Source organism: Phascolarctos cinereus, unplaced genomic scaffold (genome assembly GCF_003287225.1).
Source record: "Phascolarctos cinereus isolate Bilbo 61053 unplaced genomic scaffold, phaCin_HiC Scaffold_726;HRSCAF=1367, whole genome shotgun sequence".
Classification (NCBI taxonomy): domain Eukaryota; kingdom Metazoa; phylum Chordata; class Mammalia; order Diprotodontia; family Phascolarctidae; genus Phascolarctos; species Phascolarctos cinereus.
In genome coordinates, this window is record NW_027556098.1 from 80,289,558 (window position 1) to 80,305,297 (window position 15,740).

General features: G+C 37.1%; 1 protein-coding gene across 1 annotated transcript in view; it reads right to left on the reverse strand.

Moving 5' to 3' along the window:
- The window catches only part of PTCHD1 (patched domain containing 1), a 62,689-nt gene that overhangs the window by 15,758 nt on the left and 31,191 nt on the right, over positions 1-15,740 (reverse strand). The window contains exon 2 of the mRNA XM_020989894.2: positions 7,923-8,583. Coding sequence (XP_020845553.1) covers positions 7,923-8,583 — 661 coding nt within the window. The remainder of the gene's footprint in view (positions 1-7,922; positions 8,584-15,740) is intronic.

The following is a 15,740-nucleotide window of genomic DNA, read 5'->3' on the forward strand; positions in this document are numbered from 1 at the left end:
TATGTATATATATGTATGTATATATATATATATATATATACATATATATATATATTATATATATATATATATATATATATATATATATATACATATATATATGTATATATATACACACACACACATATATAAATTTGTTCATAATTTTTTCTTCCTTCAAGGATTTGTGGTATATGGACACATACACTCTCAAGCTAATGGGAGGGAGAAGAAGCAGGAGACGCTAAGAGGAAAAAATTCTCAAATTATTTGACGCTGGAATTCATTCAGATAAACACACTCACTCTGAGCCAGCCCTGATCTCATCCCATCTGGATTTAGTCCCATTCCTAGTGGTTTGGAACCTGGATGGGTAGCCCTGGGGAGGTAGCATTAGGCTATATATTCTCCAGTGCAGATAACAAACTCAGAAATAATCAAGTAGTAACAGCACATATAGTGTCATTTTATTTTATACAATAGACCTGTACCTAATTTTTTTTTTAATTTAATTTTTGTAAATGATGCTATACTTTAAAAATAAGATATAAGGTGCATGGATTTCTAAGGTAAAGGAATTCCATGCTCTTGTAAAGTGAAGAATTTCTTACGATATCTGTTTTGTCAATCCAGATTTCCTCAAAGCCAAGTACATCTGCTGAATGTATACAGACACCAAGAGCCACTGCACAGATATTTAGAACGCTGATGGTTTTCCTGCTTTCTTAGCTTATACCACACAAACATAACAGCTTCTCCCTTAGTTTCTCCAGATGATGAAGGGTTTACAAAATGGGAAGATGAAGTGGAATGGCTTGGCAATGGATCACGCTTTCAGTTTCAGTGTGAAAATATTTAATAAAGAAAAACAAATAAACCCATTTACAGGAAACGAGAACAGAGTCAGATTTCATATGGGAAGACAGAATTACTAAATTGTCCCAGAAAACTAATAGAATTCAATGTAATTTATGTGAACCAAATCAGCTTAAAACTCATTTTTCTTCTCACCGAGTAGCTGATGTTTATAAAGTGCTTTCCTTTCAAAGACCTCAACACAATACTCTGAATCCTTATAGGTTTAATTAATTCAGAGACTTTTCTTTAGAGGCAGCTAGGTGGCATAGTGGGCATTTGGTGGAGCAGTGAATAGAGCACCAGGCCTGGACTGGTTCAAATCCCTCCTTCAGATACTTACTACCTGTGTGACCCTGAACAAGTCACTTAACTCTTTTTCCCCCAGTTTCCTCATTTGTAAAAGTAGCTGAAGAAGGAAATGGCAAACCATTCTAGTATCTCTGTCAAGAAAACCCCAAATGAGGTCACAAAGAGTTGGACATGGCTGAAAAATGACTAACAACAGATAGCGAAAGCATAGTACAGAGTATGCTGTACTTGAAGCCAATTAAGACCTATATTCGAATGGTGCCTCAGATACTTACTACCTCTATGCAAGTCACTGAATTTCTCAGCTTCCTTATCTGTAAAATGGGGATAATAATAGTACCTATAGTACCTTGGAGTTTTTTGTGAGGGTCAGATCACATCTAAAGTGCTTTATGATAGAAATATATTATATGATATGGTGCTTGGCTACATAAATGTAATTTTTTTTAGGAAAAAAGTTTCATAAATTTTATGTGTCTGGACTAAATAGCAAGCCTGTGTTTATGTCTGGAAAGAGGAAGATTTTCAGTTCAATTCAGTTAATAACAATAATAATAGCCAACATTTACATAGTACTTGCTATGTTCTAAGCCCTGTGCTATTATCTCTTATCTTCATAACAACCCAGGGGGGTAGATCCTATTATTGTTTCCATTTTACAGTTGAGAAAACTGAAGCAAACAGAGATTAAGTGACTTCCTCAGGGTTACGCAGGTAGTAAGTGTGAGTAAGTAAGCTAATAAGGCCATAGTTGAACTCAGATATTCCTGACTCCAGGCTGGCACTCTATCCACTGTACTTCCTGGAAATTAAGCACTTGATATATGCATGGCAGCAGTTAGGAGGTAAAGTGGATAGAGCGCCAGGCCTAGAGTCAGCAAGACCTGAGTTCAAATCTAGCCTCAGACACTAGCTGTGTGACCCTGGGCAAGTCACTTAACCCTGTTTGCCTCAGTTTCCTCATCTGTAAAATGAGCTAGAGAAGGAAATGGCAAACTGTCCCAGTATCTCTGCCAAGAAAACTCCAAATGGGTCATGAAGAATTGGACACAACTTGGGGAAGCTAGGTGGCACAGTGGATAGAGCAGTGGCCCTGGAGTCAGGAGGACCTGAATTCAAATCCAACCTTAGACACTTGACACTTACTAGTTGTGTGACCCTGGGCAAGTCACTTAACCCCGATTGCCTTACCAAAACAGAGCAAAAAAAAAATTGGACACAACTGAAAAATAACTGAATAATAAGGAGAGGTCATCCACCTGAAGGTCACAGGTATGAATTCACTTGCGACATCTGTTCCTTACCAAAGAATCACCCCTTAGTCATAGAATTCTTAGTAACCTCCCTTAAGGTGACAAATTATCCTTCACCCAAGAACTACAAAAATTGTCCCAAGTAATCAATTTTGGTAATCATTTTTCCATGTGTTTTTTAGTTGTGGGATCTACACATCTGTATGAATCCTCACAATATCTCCTTGGGATAGATTAGAAGGTAAACATCAAACCTAGTTTGCAACATAGAACTACTGACATACATACATACATACATACATATTTATGTGTATACCTGTATACATATATATTTTTCCTAGTGTGCTTTAAGGTTTACAAAGTACCACATATGTTGTCTTATCTGAACCTCAACAACAACTTTGTGTAGTAGGTGGTACTTTTATCTCAATTTTACAAATGAGGAAACTGAAGCCACGAAGGTTAAGTGATCTGCTCAGGGTTACACGGTAAGCATTAGAGGCAAGGTTTGAATGCAGCTTTTTTGTGACTCCAAGTACAACACTATGTCTACTGTTCCATCTAGCTGGAGCAAAAAAGGAAATAGGTTTACCCTCTAGTGTTACATCTAGTATATCACAGTACTTTCACATAAATTACTCAGTGATGTCTGGCATTTTGTGACCCCATTTGGGGTTTTCTTGGCAAAGATACTGGAGTGCTTTGCCATTTCTTTCTCCAGCTCATTTTACATATGAGGAAACTGAGGCAAAGAGGGTTAAGTGACTTGCCCAGGGTCACACAGCTAGTAGATATCTGAGGCAGGATTTGAAGCCACATCTTCCTAGCTACAGGCCTAGCACTCCATCCACTGCACCACCTAGCTGCCCTAGCAGTAAGATTAAAACCTCGAAGTTTTGAGGAATTGGTATATATTCAGTATTACTCATCTATGTCTATGTTATTCACCCCCTAACCCTCAGTAGAATGTAAACTCCCTGAAGTCTAGGACTATTTCATTTTTGTCTTTCTATCTATAGTTCCTAAGACACAGTAGGTGCTTAATGATGCCTGTTCAGTTTCAGGTGACATGAGAGCTTTATCCTTTATATTTCATTTTAACATACATTTTGAGAATAAATGGGTTTAGCTATGAAATTCTGACTCTGAACCACCTTCAATCTGGGCATGTTTGTCTTTATGAGCATATTAAGCACCCATTCTATTGTGGCATGGTATTTATCGTAAATGGGCCTAAACTACCAAAACGTGTAACATCGCTTCACATTGTGACTCAGTAATTTGAGATCTACTTAGGCTGGAAAATGTACAGAAAGGTTGCACACTGATTTTCAGCAGGGAAAACGGCTATCAAATCAATGAATGTAGCATTCTTCACAAATTGCAAATGAGGGAGTATGAGGCCCCCGCAGGGCTCCCTTCCTTACTGCAAGTGCCAGATTTCTCATGACTGGAAGTCTGACAGTAGTCATCAGCTCAGTGCTTCCCAAACTGTTTGAAGCTGTGGCAAATAATATTTGATTTTATTTTAATATTCCTCCCCTTCCTACTTGAATCCTAAGTAAAAGATACTTGTTACTATTGCAATCCTTATTATGATTAGCTAATCAGTAAATAAACATTTATTAAGCACCTACTATGTGCCAGGCACTGTGCTAATCATTGGGGATACAAAAAAAGGAAGAAGACAGTTGCCCTCAAGGAGCTCATGATGATCAAGTGTTTAAAAAGATTATACAGATTAGGATTTTTAAAGAATTTTTGAGGAGTGTCATGTTGTTCTTCAAGTCACTGGTTGCATCCTAAAGTGTTTTATAAGTGGGGCTGACATTCCTTGTTCTTATTATGGAGGCATGGGTTTAGAATCTGATGGACTGGGCTAAAATCTTGTCTGTGCTCCTGGTATAATCCTGGCCAAATCACTTCTCACATTTGGGCCTCTGTTTCCTAATATGTAAAATGAATACTGGATGGTCTTTTAGGACTCTTCCACCTCTAAATTTATGATTCTATGATCCCATGATCTCTAGGATCCCTTTCAGCTCCAAATCCTATAATTATATTCTTTAAGGGCCCATTGCACTCATCGAGTGACTTTATTCTTTCCCCTCATCCTCCTACTAACTGCCCTCTTTTATTTTTATTCATCTTATAAACTCCTTATAAACTCAGCTAGGTGGTACAGTGGATAGGATGCCAGGCCTGGAGTCAAGAAGACCTGAGTTCAAATCCAGCCTCAGATATTTCCTAGCTATGTGATCCTTAAGCCTGTTTGCCTCAGTTTCCTCATCTGTAAAATGAGCTGGAGAAGGAAATGGCAAACCACTCCAACCTCTTTGCCAAGAAAACCCCAAATGGGATCACAAAGAGTCAGATATGACTGAAATGACTGAACAACAATAATTTTTATGAAAGTGACTTAAAATTGGGAAATATATTTAATAGATGAGCTCCTCTATTATGCTATTACTAAAGTTATGCTATTACTTCTCCTGATGGACAGATAGTTGTTTCCACTTTACAAGGTAGTTATTGGATTTAGAAGGAAAGGAAGGCTGTGTGTGCATGCATGTGTATGTGTGAGTGTTGGTTAAACTCATCTGCTAAATCCTTTCACTTTTCAACCCCATCAGAATAATCCTTGCAAAAGCTCCAATTGTACTGTATGTGATCAGACAGACCTAACTTCTGCAGGCAGTGGTGGTGAGAGGCAGAATCTAATTCTGGTACCTTACAATCCCACCAGCACGCCTATCATGAACCACAATACATAATGGAAAGTAATTTCCATTGCTACCACTACATACAAGGCATAAGGCATGCTAATGAGACAAGTTGAAGTGATTTTTTTCAGTCTACTAAAAATGCTGCTTAATCCATCATGATGGTATGAGATTCCAAATGACATTTTAATTTTGCCAAAGGAAGTATTGAAATGGGGGTGGAGAGGCAAACACAATCTCTCTGAATCCTAGGTCCTCAGGAAAGTTACACTGAGCACTCTTGATCCTATAGCACGCTTTCTTGATTACCAGATGGCTAAAGCTTCCTATCAGACAATATTACTGGAAAGAACCCTGATGATATGGATGTTTCTATAGAATCTTAGAAATTACCTTAGACCTTAGAAATTATCTAAACTGATCCAATCAAAATTAATCCAACACAAACATATATTAATTACCTATTATGTTCAAGACAAGAAGCAAGTGTTACATGGTAGATAGAGAACTAGTCTCAAATCAGGAAGACCTGGGTTCATCTTCTACCTTTGACATACATGGGGTAAGTGATCAGAGGTGTCATTGAACCCGTCAGTGTTCTAGGCTAGTGCTCAAACTTAGCTAGAAAGAGGGAGCACTAAGCTGTATGTGAAGATCCCCATGGGCCACATACTGACTTAGAAAACCACATATTAATATTATCTGTTTTGTTGTATTTTCATTTATTTTCTAAAATATTTCCCAATTACATTTTAATCTGTTTTGGGTTTTTCTGAGGAGTGCTGTGGGCTGTATATGGCCCATAGGCCACATGTTTGACATTGTGTTCTAGAAGCAACTCTCTAAGATGTTATGATGCATATTTGTATAGGGAGAGGGAGTTATTTATACCAGTGAAATCATAAGATGGGAGCCCATTCTTCTCCCTCACTCTTTTCCCACAATGTGCAAATACTCTACTAGGTACTGGAGATACAAAGATGAAATAAGGCAGAGTTCTTGCCTTAAAGGAACTTACAGTCTAGTAGAGGGGATGAGTAAAATGTAATACATCTGAGAATCAGGTGAAGGAACTGGAAACACTTTATTTTGAGAAGAGAAGTCCCAGGAGGGAAATGGTAGCTGTCTCCAAGTATGTGAAGGACTGTCATATGTAAGACAAATTAGATCCAACAGAATGTAAGCTACTTGAGGGCAAGGACTGGTCCATTTTTGTCTCTGTACTCACAGTGCCTAGCATAGTACCTGGCACATAGTAGCTGCTTAATAAGTCTTGTTGATTGTTTGGTTGGTTATTTTGGTTGACTCTGAAGCACAAAATGAAGAAGAGTAGGTAAAAGTTACAGAGATGCAGAATTCAAGTCAACATAAGGAAAAACCTCTTCATAGTTAGAGCTGTCTGAAAGTGGACTGGGTTGCCTTGGGAGTCACTGAAATCCCTATCAAGAAAGGTCTTCAAATACAGTCTCGTTTACAGGGATGTTATATAGGGGACACTTACTTAAGTATACATTAGATAGCCTTTAAGGACATTTGCACTATAATCAAGGATCATGTAAAAGGCATAAGGCATGTCCTTAAAAATTTGACTAGATGGAGATCATTTTTAGCTGAGGAAGTGGGGGAAGGATCAGGGATGGTTACATGAAAAAGTTAAGCCTAGCAGGGAAGAATTTTAAGAAGTGGATATATGTATTTCTCTAGGGGGAGGGGAGTAAGGGAGAAATCAGTTCAAGGCAAGGGAGAAAGCATGAGCAAAGGTATGTAGACAAGAAAGGCATGAGGGATGAAGAATTGCCTAATCTGGGTGAAATAAAACTTGAAATGTAGGTGAGAATCAGTTTGTAGAGAACCTTGACTACCAGGATAACTAATTTAGACTGTATTTGCTATGTAAATAGGCTGTCACTGAAGATTTCTGAGTAAAGAAATGTAATCCTATAGCTAAGTGAGTAGCCAGAACTAAAACCCATATCATCTGACTGCTAGCCCAAGACTTTTCCACTAGATCATACCATTTCTTGTGGAGGTCAAGTGCCAGACACATTTCTGAGTAAATGGAATTGATCCCAGTGCATCATTGAGCTCTGCTTGGAAATACCTGCTGCCTTCAGGAATGAATAAACTCTGAATGTACTGTCACTATAATAAATTTGAATTGATTAATAAGAAGATCAGAATTATAACAGCATCTTGAATTTATTTAGCACTTTTAATTTTCAAAGCACTTTTACATCTACCATCTCATGTTATCTGACTTTATAACAACTTTGTGAGTCAAAAAGGAAAACACTATTTCCCTTCATTTTATAAATGGGGAACTTGAAGCATAGAACAGTTTAGTATTTTTCTGAATGTCAAACAATCAACAGGGGCAAGGCTAACTCCTACCTCAAGGTTCCTTCTACTAGACATTTTTTTTTCAGTCAGACAAGGTTTTTTAGAACATCTGTCATATTGGGCAGACTCTTAAGGAATCTAAGCATTTGTATTGCTAATGTAAGTGGGCCAGATTTTAAGAATCTGAGCCTTTGGCTAGATTATAAGAATCTGAGCTCTACTAAACTTCTTATTGAGTATAATTAATATGCGATATAACTGGAATATCCTGGGCACATGAGCAAAATTAGGCTGCTTCATATGAAAAGAAGACTTGAGATGAAAACACACATACATACATTCTCTCTCTCTCTCTCTCTCTCTCTCTCTCTCTCTCTCTCTCTCTGCAACTCTCATTACTTAAAGAACCTATTCACAATCAACAGGAGAAGGATAAAGAGAAAGAAAGAACTATAATTACCTAGCATGACGAAGGGGACTCCCAGGAAGGTGGAATTATATTTCCCACCAGTCAGATTGATGATCCCAGCTGCAGTTAGTGTGGCCAGGCTTACTGTGACCAATCCAAGGAGGCCCAGCCAGGGTTTGCTGCGGACACAGTCCTGCATGGAGCAACAGAGGACAGCCATGGTGACCATTAGGACCAGGCTTGTGATCAGGTAACGTTCAGATACGCGGCTGGTCTTCTGAAAGTCTTCCCTCAGCGTCGAGGATGTGTATGGATACATTTTGATTTTCCTATTAGATTTCTGGAAAAGTTTAACTGTATCACAAAAGTTGGACTCCCATCTCTCTGCCACCATGTCATTTAGAGAGTTGAGTGTTTGCAGATAATAAGTGAGCTGGACGGCTTGTGCGGATTTGACCTGATCTTTGCTGTGCACGGTGACGCCGCCCAGCTGGTGTCCATTATACACTTCCCTCCCATCTTTTAAGTGAGTGATGGGATACGTGATTGCAAAATTGGTCCGGTTTGTGGCACGAGCAGCCTTTAATTCTTCCAGGACGTGCACTATGTCATCCACTATGCAAGTCTTGTCATTATTCAGGATACATATATGAGCGAATGTATAATTAAAACCAGGTCTTTGTACTTGCATCCTGGTCACAGCAGAGTGCAACTATGGGAGGAAAAAGGACAGTCATTATTGATCATCAAAGTTTATATCACAACAGGCATAAAGACATTAGCCTTGCTGATTCAATTTTTATTTATTTTTTGTTCACCCATTTGGTTTAAGGGAAAAAATTCTGATTAATGCTTTGATATAAAATCAGAAGACTGTAGTAATAACACAAAGCATGCCTTAAATACTGGTGTGGTTTCCCCAAATGTACTTTATTCATATCTCAATTAGATTTTGATTTATAGAAATGGCGTATCCAACACTCTTCAATCTCCCTCTGGCATAAAAATAGTCTAGTGAGCTACAGTGCTTCATTTTCAAATGACCAGCTAAAAGTGCAAAGGACTTCCGTAGATCAGTCCCTTACAGGCAATTTACAGATAACCAGAATGGCTAAATGATCAGCTCATCAGCTTAAATCATTTTAGATCATAAAGGTAATGAAATGTTCGCCTTGTTGCTAGTACAATTCACAGCCTGTTTTTAATGTCTGGGCATGTGAAAGGAGGCTATAGAGATAATAGCTTTAAATGTTACTAAGCATCAGGGAACACTGGCATCATTCAAAACCCACATTAGTGATGATGTGTCTAATATTTAAATAAACTCTCAGTGTCCAAGATTTCACTGTACTTCACCACAGCATCCCAGAAACAAAGTTACACATATCGATTCATTGATGTAGAGCATAAAGGGACTTTTAGAGGTCATTTAGCCTAACTCATTTTACAAATGAGTAAACTGAGTCCTGGAGAGGTTTTCATGCCTCCCACTCCTATGTCTCCTTCCAATAGTACATAAGCTCCTTAAGGTTAGAAATGATTTTATTTTTGTCTTTGTGTTGCCAGTCTTAGCGCAGTGCCTAGCATATAACAGGCACTTATTAGATGTTAGTTAGAGAGAGCTAGATGGCACCATAGCGCATAGAGTACCTGGCCTGGAGTCAAGAAGACTCATCTTCTTGAGTTCAAATCTGGCCTCAGACACTTACTAGCTGGGCAAGTCACTTAATCCTGTTTGCTTCAATTTCCTCATCTGTAAAATGAACTGGAGAAGGAAATGGCAAACCGCTTTAGTATCCTTGCCAAGAAAATCCCAAATGGAATCACGAAGAGTCAGATATGACTGAAAACGACTGAACAACAAAGATGCTAGTTGAACTGAACTACCCAAGGTCACACATGGAGTAAGTCATACAGCCAACATACAAATCCAGGTCTTTTGCCTTCGTATCTAGGGCTTTTTCTACTAGAGCATGCGTGATGGATTTAAGGTTGCTGACAGCAAAAATTCTGAATTTGAACTCTCATGACTCTACCTCTAAATTCTGTAAAGGTTCAAGTTCAAACTCATATTCCTTTATACACTGATTACATGTAGGATAAAATTGCAAAGAAAAAGATGGTACTTGGTTTGTGCTTACAAAGGTACTACTTATTTAACTCTTCTCATAGAATTGATCAACCAGTTAACTCAAGCAAACCAGAAGTCTGAATCCTTTTCACTGACTTATTTAAAGGAATTGTCAGTTGTTTTGCTATAAACTTTGAATGTGTAAGGCATTGTGCTAGCCATTGTAAGGGAGGCAAAGATGTGATATACACAAAGAGCTTGAAATGTAGTGCTTTGAAAAGTTTCAAATTTTGAAATAAATAATTTTTAAACCCACAATGAGATATGTGATTAACTGTTTAGAGTAAAAAAAAAAGTAAAAACTGGAAAATCTGGTTCATGCCATCTATAGTTAGACTTGTAAGATCAGCATCTAGAAATTCACTTGTTGAATTGTTTCAGTTGCGTTCCACTCTCCATGACCCCATTTGGGGTTTTCTTCGCCAAGATACTGGAATGGTTTGCCATTTCCTCTCCTGCTCATTTTACAGATGAGAAACTGAAGCAAACAGGATTAAGTGACTTGCCCAGGGTCACATAGCTATTAAGTGTTTGAGGCTGGATTTGAACTCAGGTCTTCCTGTCTCTAGGCCTAGCACTCTATCCAATGCCTACCTAGCTGCTGAGTTAGTATTATGAAAGATACTCTAACTTTTACTGGATTTCAATTTTTAATATATGTATTTCACAGAATGACAGATTTTCAGTTCAGTTCAGTTCAGTAGAGAGGATTGGACTCAGTGGTTTCTAATCCTCTCTACAACATAATCAAACAAGTGGTCATCTAGCCTCTGTTTGAAGATGTCCACTGCATGGAAACCTATCATCTCTCAGGGCTTTTGGATAGCTCTTTTAGGAAGTTCTTTACATTGAGCCACAATCTGCCTTTTTCCATCTTCTATGCCTTGTTCTGCCTTCTAGGGTTGTGCAGAACAAACCCAATCACATAGGTATGAGACAGCCTTTAAATACTTAGAGATACTGGTTTAGCTCTGGAAGGGATGTTAGAAGTTATCTAACCACTCATTTTACAGGAGAGGAAACTGAGTTCCACAGAGATGAAGTCATTTGCCCAAGGTCATACCAGTGGCAGAAGCAGGTCCTTTGACTCCAAATACAGTACTCTTAACAGTGCTGCTTGAATGATTATAATCACACCCTTCTCTCCCTTTCTCCCCACCCTACCAAATCTCTTCTTCTCCAAGCTAAACAGCTTATGTTCCAGAGATACTTCCTTATTCAGCCTTATCTCATGGCCTTTCACCATCCTGGTTGCTTTCCTCTAGATGTTTTCCAGCTTATTAATGTCCTTCCTAAAATGTTTTAATCCAATCTGAAAAAAATACTCCAGATCTGGTCTGACTATATGGTTTCATTTTAGCCTCGGTGTCCAGACCAGGGTAGATATTTAAGTTTGTTGAACCGAATTAATTTCTCTTTTTAAAAGGGCATGTGGCAGTCACTGTCTCACTAAAACAGAAACAGAAAGATATTTAATGGGTAAAATAAAGTGCAAAATCTGCACAGTTGGGAATACTGTAGTAGTTAATAATATCTTAGTGTTCTGTGCTCTGGGACTTTTAAGAACAAATTTCCCTTGCCCCTTATATCTTGGCTTGGCAGTTTGGGAAGAAAGTTTGCTTTATGTATGTATGTGTATATAAGTGTGACATTTATGATCCCCTTTCAAAAAGTCCAGAAGGCAGAAGTTGCCAAGGTTTATGCCAGCTTATATGAAACCTGGAGCTATGAATGTTAGTACCTGTTCCTCCATGCCACTTGGCCCATGGACACTAGATTCCTACGTTTATGAGAACTACACTAGTATATTATATTGGATTAGAATTCCACACTCCCCCAAATTTCACAGTGGTATGTCCTCCTTACCCCTCTTCAAAATGAACTAGGAGACTATTTCTTACAGAAGTCTAACCATATGCTAAATTTTTGTTTGGATGCTTTTGGATTAGCGATGAGCAAAATGTCTTAAATGTTTTTAAGCTGTGAAAGTGTATTTATATCCAATCTTCTGTAACTCAGAAAAATGACTGGGTGGATTTTCATTAAAAATAAAAAACACACACACACACACACACACACACACACAAACCCCCTTACAAAATATAAAAGTCTATTTTGGGGGCAGAGAATAATAAAAGCAAATTTAAGGAAAAATATTTTGGTGGGAAGTAAAAGAGAATTCTGGAGATGAGAAGTGACAGTAGAAAGGCTAGAGAAGGAAAGTGTGACTGACAGCACAAATGTAAATATTCGGTGTGTTTTTTTTTGTGTGTGACCATAAATAGTATAATAAGATGATAAGCCATAGGTTTGAAATCCATTACAGCATGGGGATTTTTTTCATTAATCCTCTGGGGCTATAAGGATATCCTGGGGAAGGGGACAGCTTTAAAATGCTTAGTGAGATACATATCTTGGATAGATACTGATGAATAGGTAACTATGATTTATGCGACTACATATTTGGAGAAACAAGCAATACGTTAACATCATCACCATGGGTCCATTCTAGTTCATAGAAGGTAAACTGAATACATGAGAATGGCAGATCTTACTGAAGTCTGTGAGAGAGGCCTCTACCTTCTTAGTAAAAGCAAATGTAGCCATTTTGAATTTCTCACAGAGAGGTGGGTAGATCATATGTCATTCTTGCTAGTGGGTGGCAGGGAAAGCAATCACAGGAGAGCTAGTTTCTGTAAGTGTGACATTTATGATCCCCTTTCAAAAAGTCCAGAAGGCAGAAGTTGCCAAGGTTTATGCCAGCTTATATAAAACCTGGAGCTATGAATGTTAGTACCTGTTCCTCCATGCCACTTGGCCCATGGACACTAGGTTCCTAGGTTTATGAGAACATCTGATGATGGCCAGATTTACCTGTAATAGCTGTAGCTTTATTGTAGGAGAAGAAGATGGGATGATATGATAAAGACATGAAAAAGAGAAGCAGATGAAAACCCTGTTTCCTGAAAAGGAGCAGCTATGATGTTTGAGTATTATATTATGAATTAGTTGCTTAAAAAGAAAAATGTTCACTTTGCACATATAGTAAACTTTTTATCATGTACACAAACATAGTAGAGAAGCAGTAGACATACTTCAAAAATAATTTGGTTTTGGGAATGCAATAAATAACGTATTTTCCTAATAATGCTTCCTTTACTTAAGAAGATAAACTTAATGGGCATTTCTTGAGCCAGAGTGGCCTTGAAGTATGCTTATTGCTAAGAGAAGAGAATCTGAGAGGGAAAACAAAGAAACCAAAAACCATCATTGTAGATAGTACATTCAGTGGATGAACTTTTTGCCATAAAGGGCATTGAACCCAGTTAAAGAAGTAAACCTTGAATTCTCTTGCTGAACACTATTCATAGAAGTGGGGGAAAAGAAGAAAAAACAGAAAAAGGAAAGCTTCATAAAGTAGGATAGGTCACAAAAATACTTTAGAAAAATATGTTAAACATGAAAGAAAAATGTGTCACATTTTTCCTTTAGTCATAGAAAAAGAAATGTGCCTACTGGTGCACATCTATTCCCTGTTCTAATGAATATGGCTAGCTTTAATAGGTCTTAACTTATGTGAGAGGCAGAGTGACATTGTGGAAAGACTGTCAGAGCATGTGGATTCTAATCTTGACTTTGCTACTTACTATTTGTGTGACATTGGGCCGCCTATTTATGTCTCCATCTCTCAGTTTCCTCATCTGTAAAATGAGGGGTTTGTGACTAGCTGGTCTGAGTTCCCTTTAGCTCTGTATCTATAATTCTATGATCTGGTCCTTACTTTCCTCGCTTGTAAACAAACAAAAATCACACAGAATTGGAAAGGAGAATCTCTTAGGTCATGTTCAGATCTAATATTTTATGATTTTATGGGCCTGGACCTTAATGAAGTATCAGTTTGCCATGGGATCATAAGATCATAGAATTAGATCTGGAATGGACCTTTCAGGTCATTGAATCAAATCCTCTCAGTATACAAGTGAGGAAACTGAGGCCCAGGTGAGGTGAAGTTATTTGCTCAATAAATAATAGTGAGTAGTAGGTCTTGGATTCAAACTCAAGTCTTTTTAACTCCCAAATCTACTGCTCATTCTGCTATGCTCTGATGCCTCCCGACAAGCACTCAATCCAGACTTCCCTAACAGTGCAAAATATGAGGGCATTTATTCACCATTTATTCAATAAGCATCTATTGCACTGTGTGGTCAGCACTATACAACATTATAAATGGCAGGTTTAGAAGCCAAGAATATGATTTCATATTCTTCATATTCCCTTAATTTTATAGAATTTATGATTTGGTCTAGAGGATGACATATGCATGTATGGAGCAATGACAAAAGAATTGGGAAGAAACATAAATAAGACTGTATGATGTTTATCATGTTTATTGTATATAGACATATATACACACACAGTGTGGAGTTATATATATATATATAATGAGATATATATATATACACACACATACACACATACACTGTGGGGTTGTATGTATACACACATAGTATATAGATAAATATATACACACTGTGGGTTTATATATATGTGTGCAATCTATATGTACAGATATATACACATATACTGTGAGGTTATATTTTTTATATACACACAGAGTATATATGAAGATAATATATAGATAGATAAATACACACACACTGTGGGTTTATACATATATATATATATATATATATATATATAAAATCTGTATCTATAGATATATACATGGGGTTATACATATATTTACACACAGCATATATGAAGGCAGTATATAGATAGATAAATATATACATATACTGTAGGTTTATATATACATATACTGTAGGTTTATATATATATATAGCTATAGATATAGATATACACATACATTTTGGGGTTGTATGTATATACACACACACACACAGAGTATATATGAAGACAGTATATAGACAGATAAATATACACACATGCTGTGGGTATATATATATATATATATATATATATATATATACACATATAAAATCTACATCTATAGATATAGATATACACACATACACTGTGGGGTTGTATATATATATATATATATAACACACACATACAGTATATATGAAGACAGTATATATTTATATATATGTATATATAAATATATACACACACTGTGGGTTTGTATATATATATATATACATATAAATATACTTTTTATCTATAGAGGCACATATCTATATACACACATACATTGTGGGGTTTTGGGGTGCAAAACTAAGAAACAAGTGAAGATTGCTATTAAGTGCTCTTCTGTAGTTTCAAAAGTACCTTTTAAAATAGTAAATAGAAACATCTGAATGTTGCCTTTTTCAGTTCATGAAGATAACATTTACTTAGGTGTGTTATCACAACACACAGAGATGGAAGGAATGTGGAGACAGAAGCAAGAATTTTAGGACACCTTGGTTCTGGGTTCACAGTGTTGAATCGGAACTCACATTTCCATCACCAATAGTATGTATGAGAATAGTACCAAGCTCTTCGTTATTTACAGTTGTGTTGTAAAATGAAGGAGTTGGACTAGACTAGACCTATAATTGGGGTTCTTACTCTTCTCTGGGTCATAAACCCATTTTGCAGACTGATGAAGCCTATGGTTCTTTTCTCAGAATGTTTTTAAATGCGCAAAATAAAATACATAGAATCATAAAGGAAACTGATTCTATTGAAACAGGTTTTTCCCATTCATGCTTTTCCCATTCATGTTTGCCCCT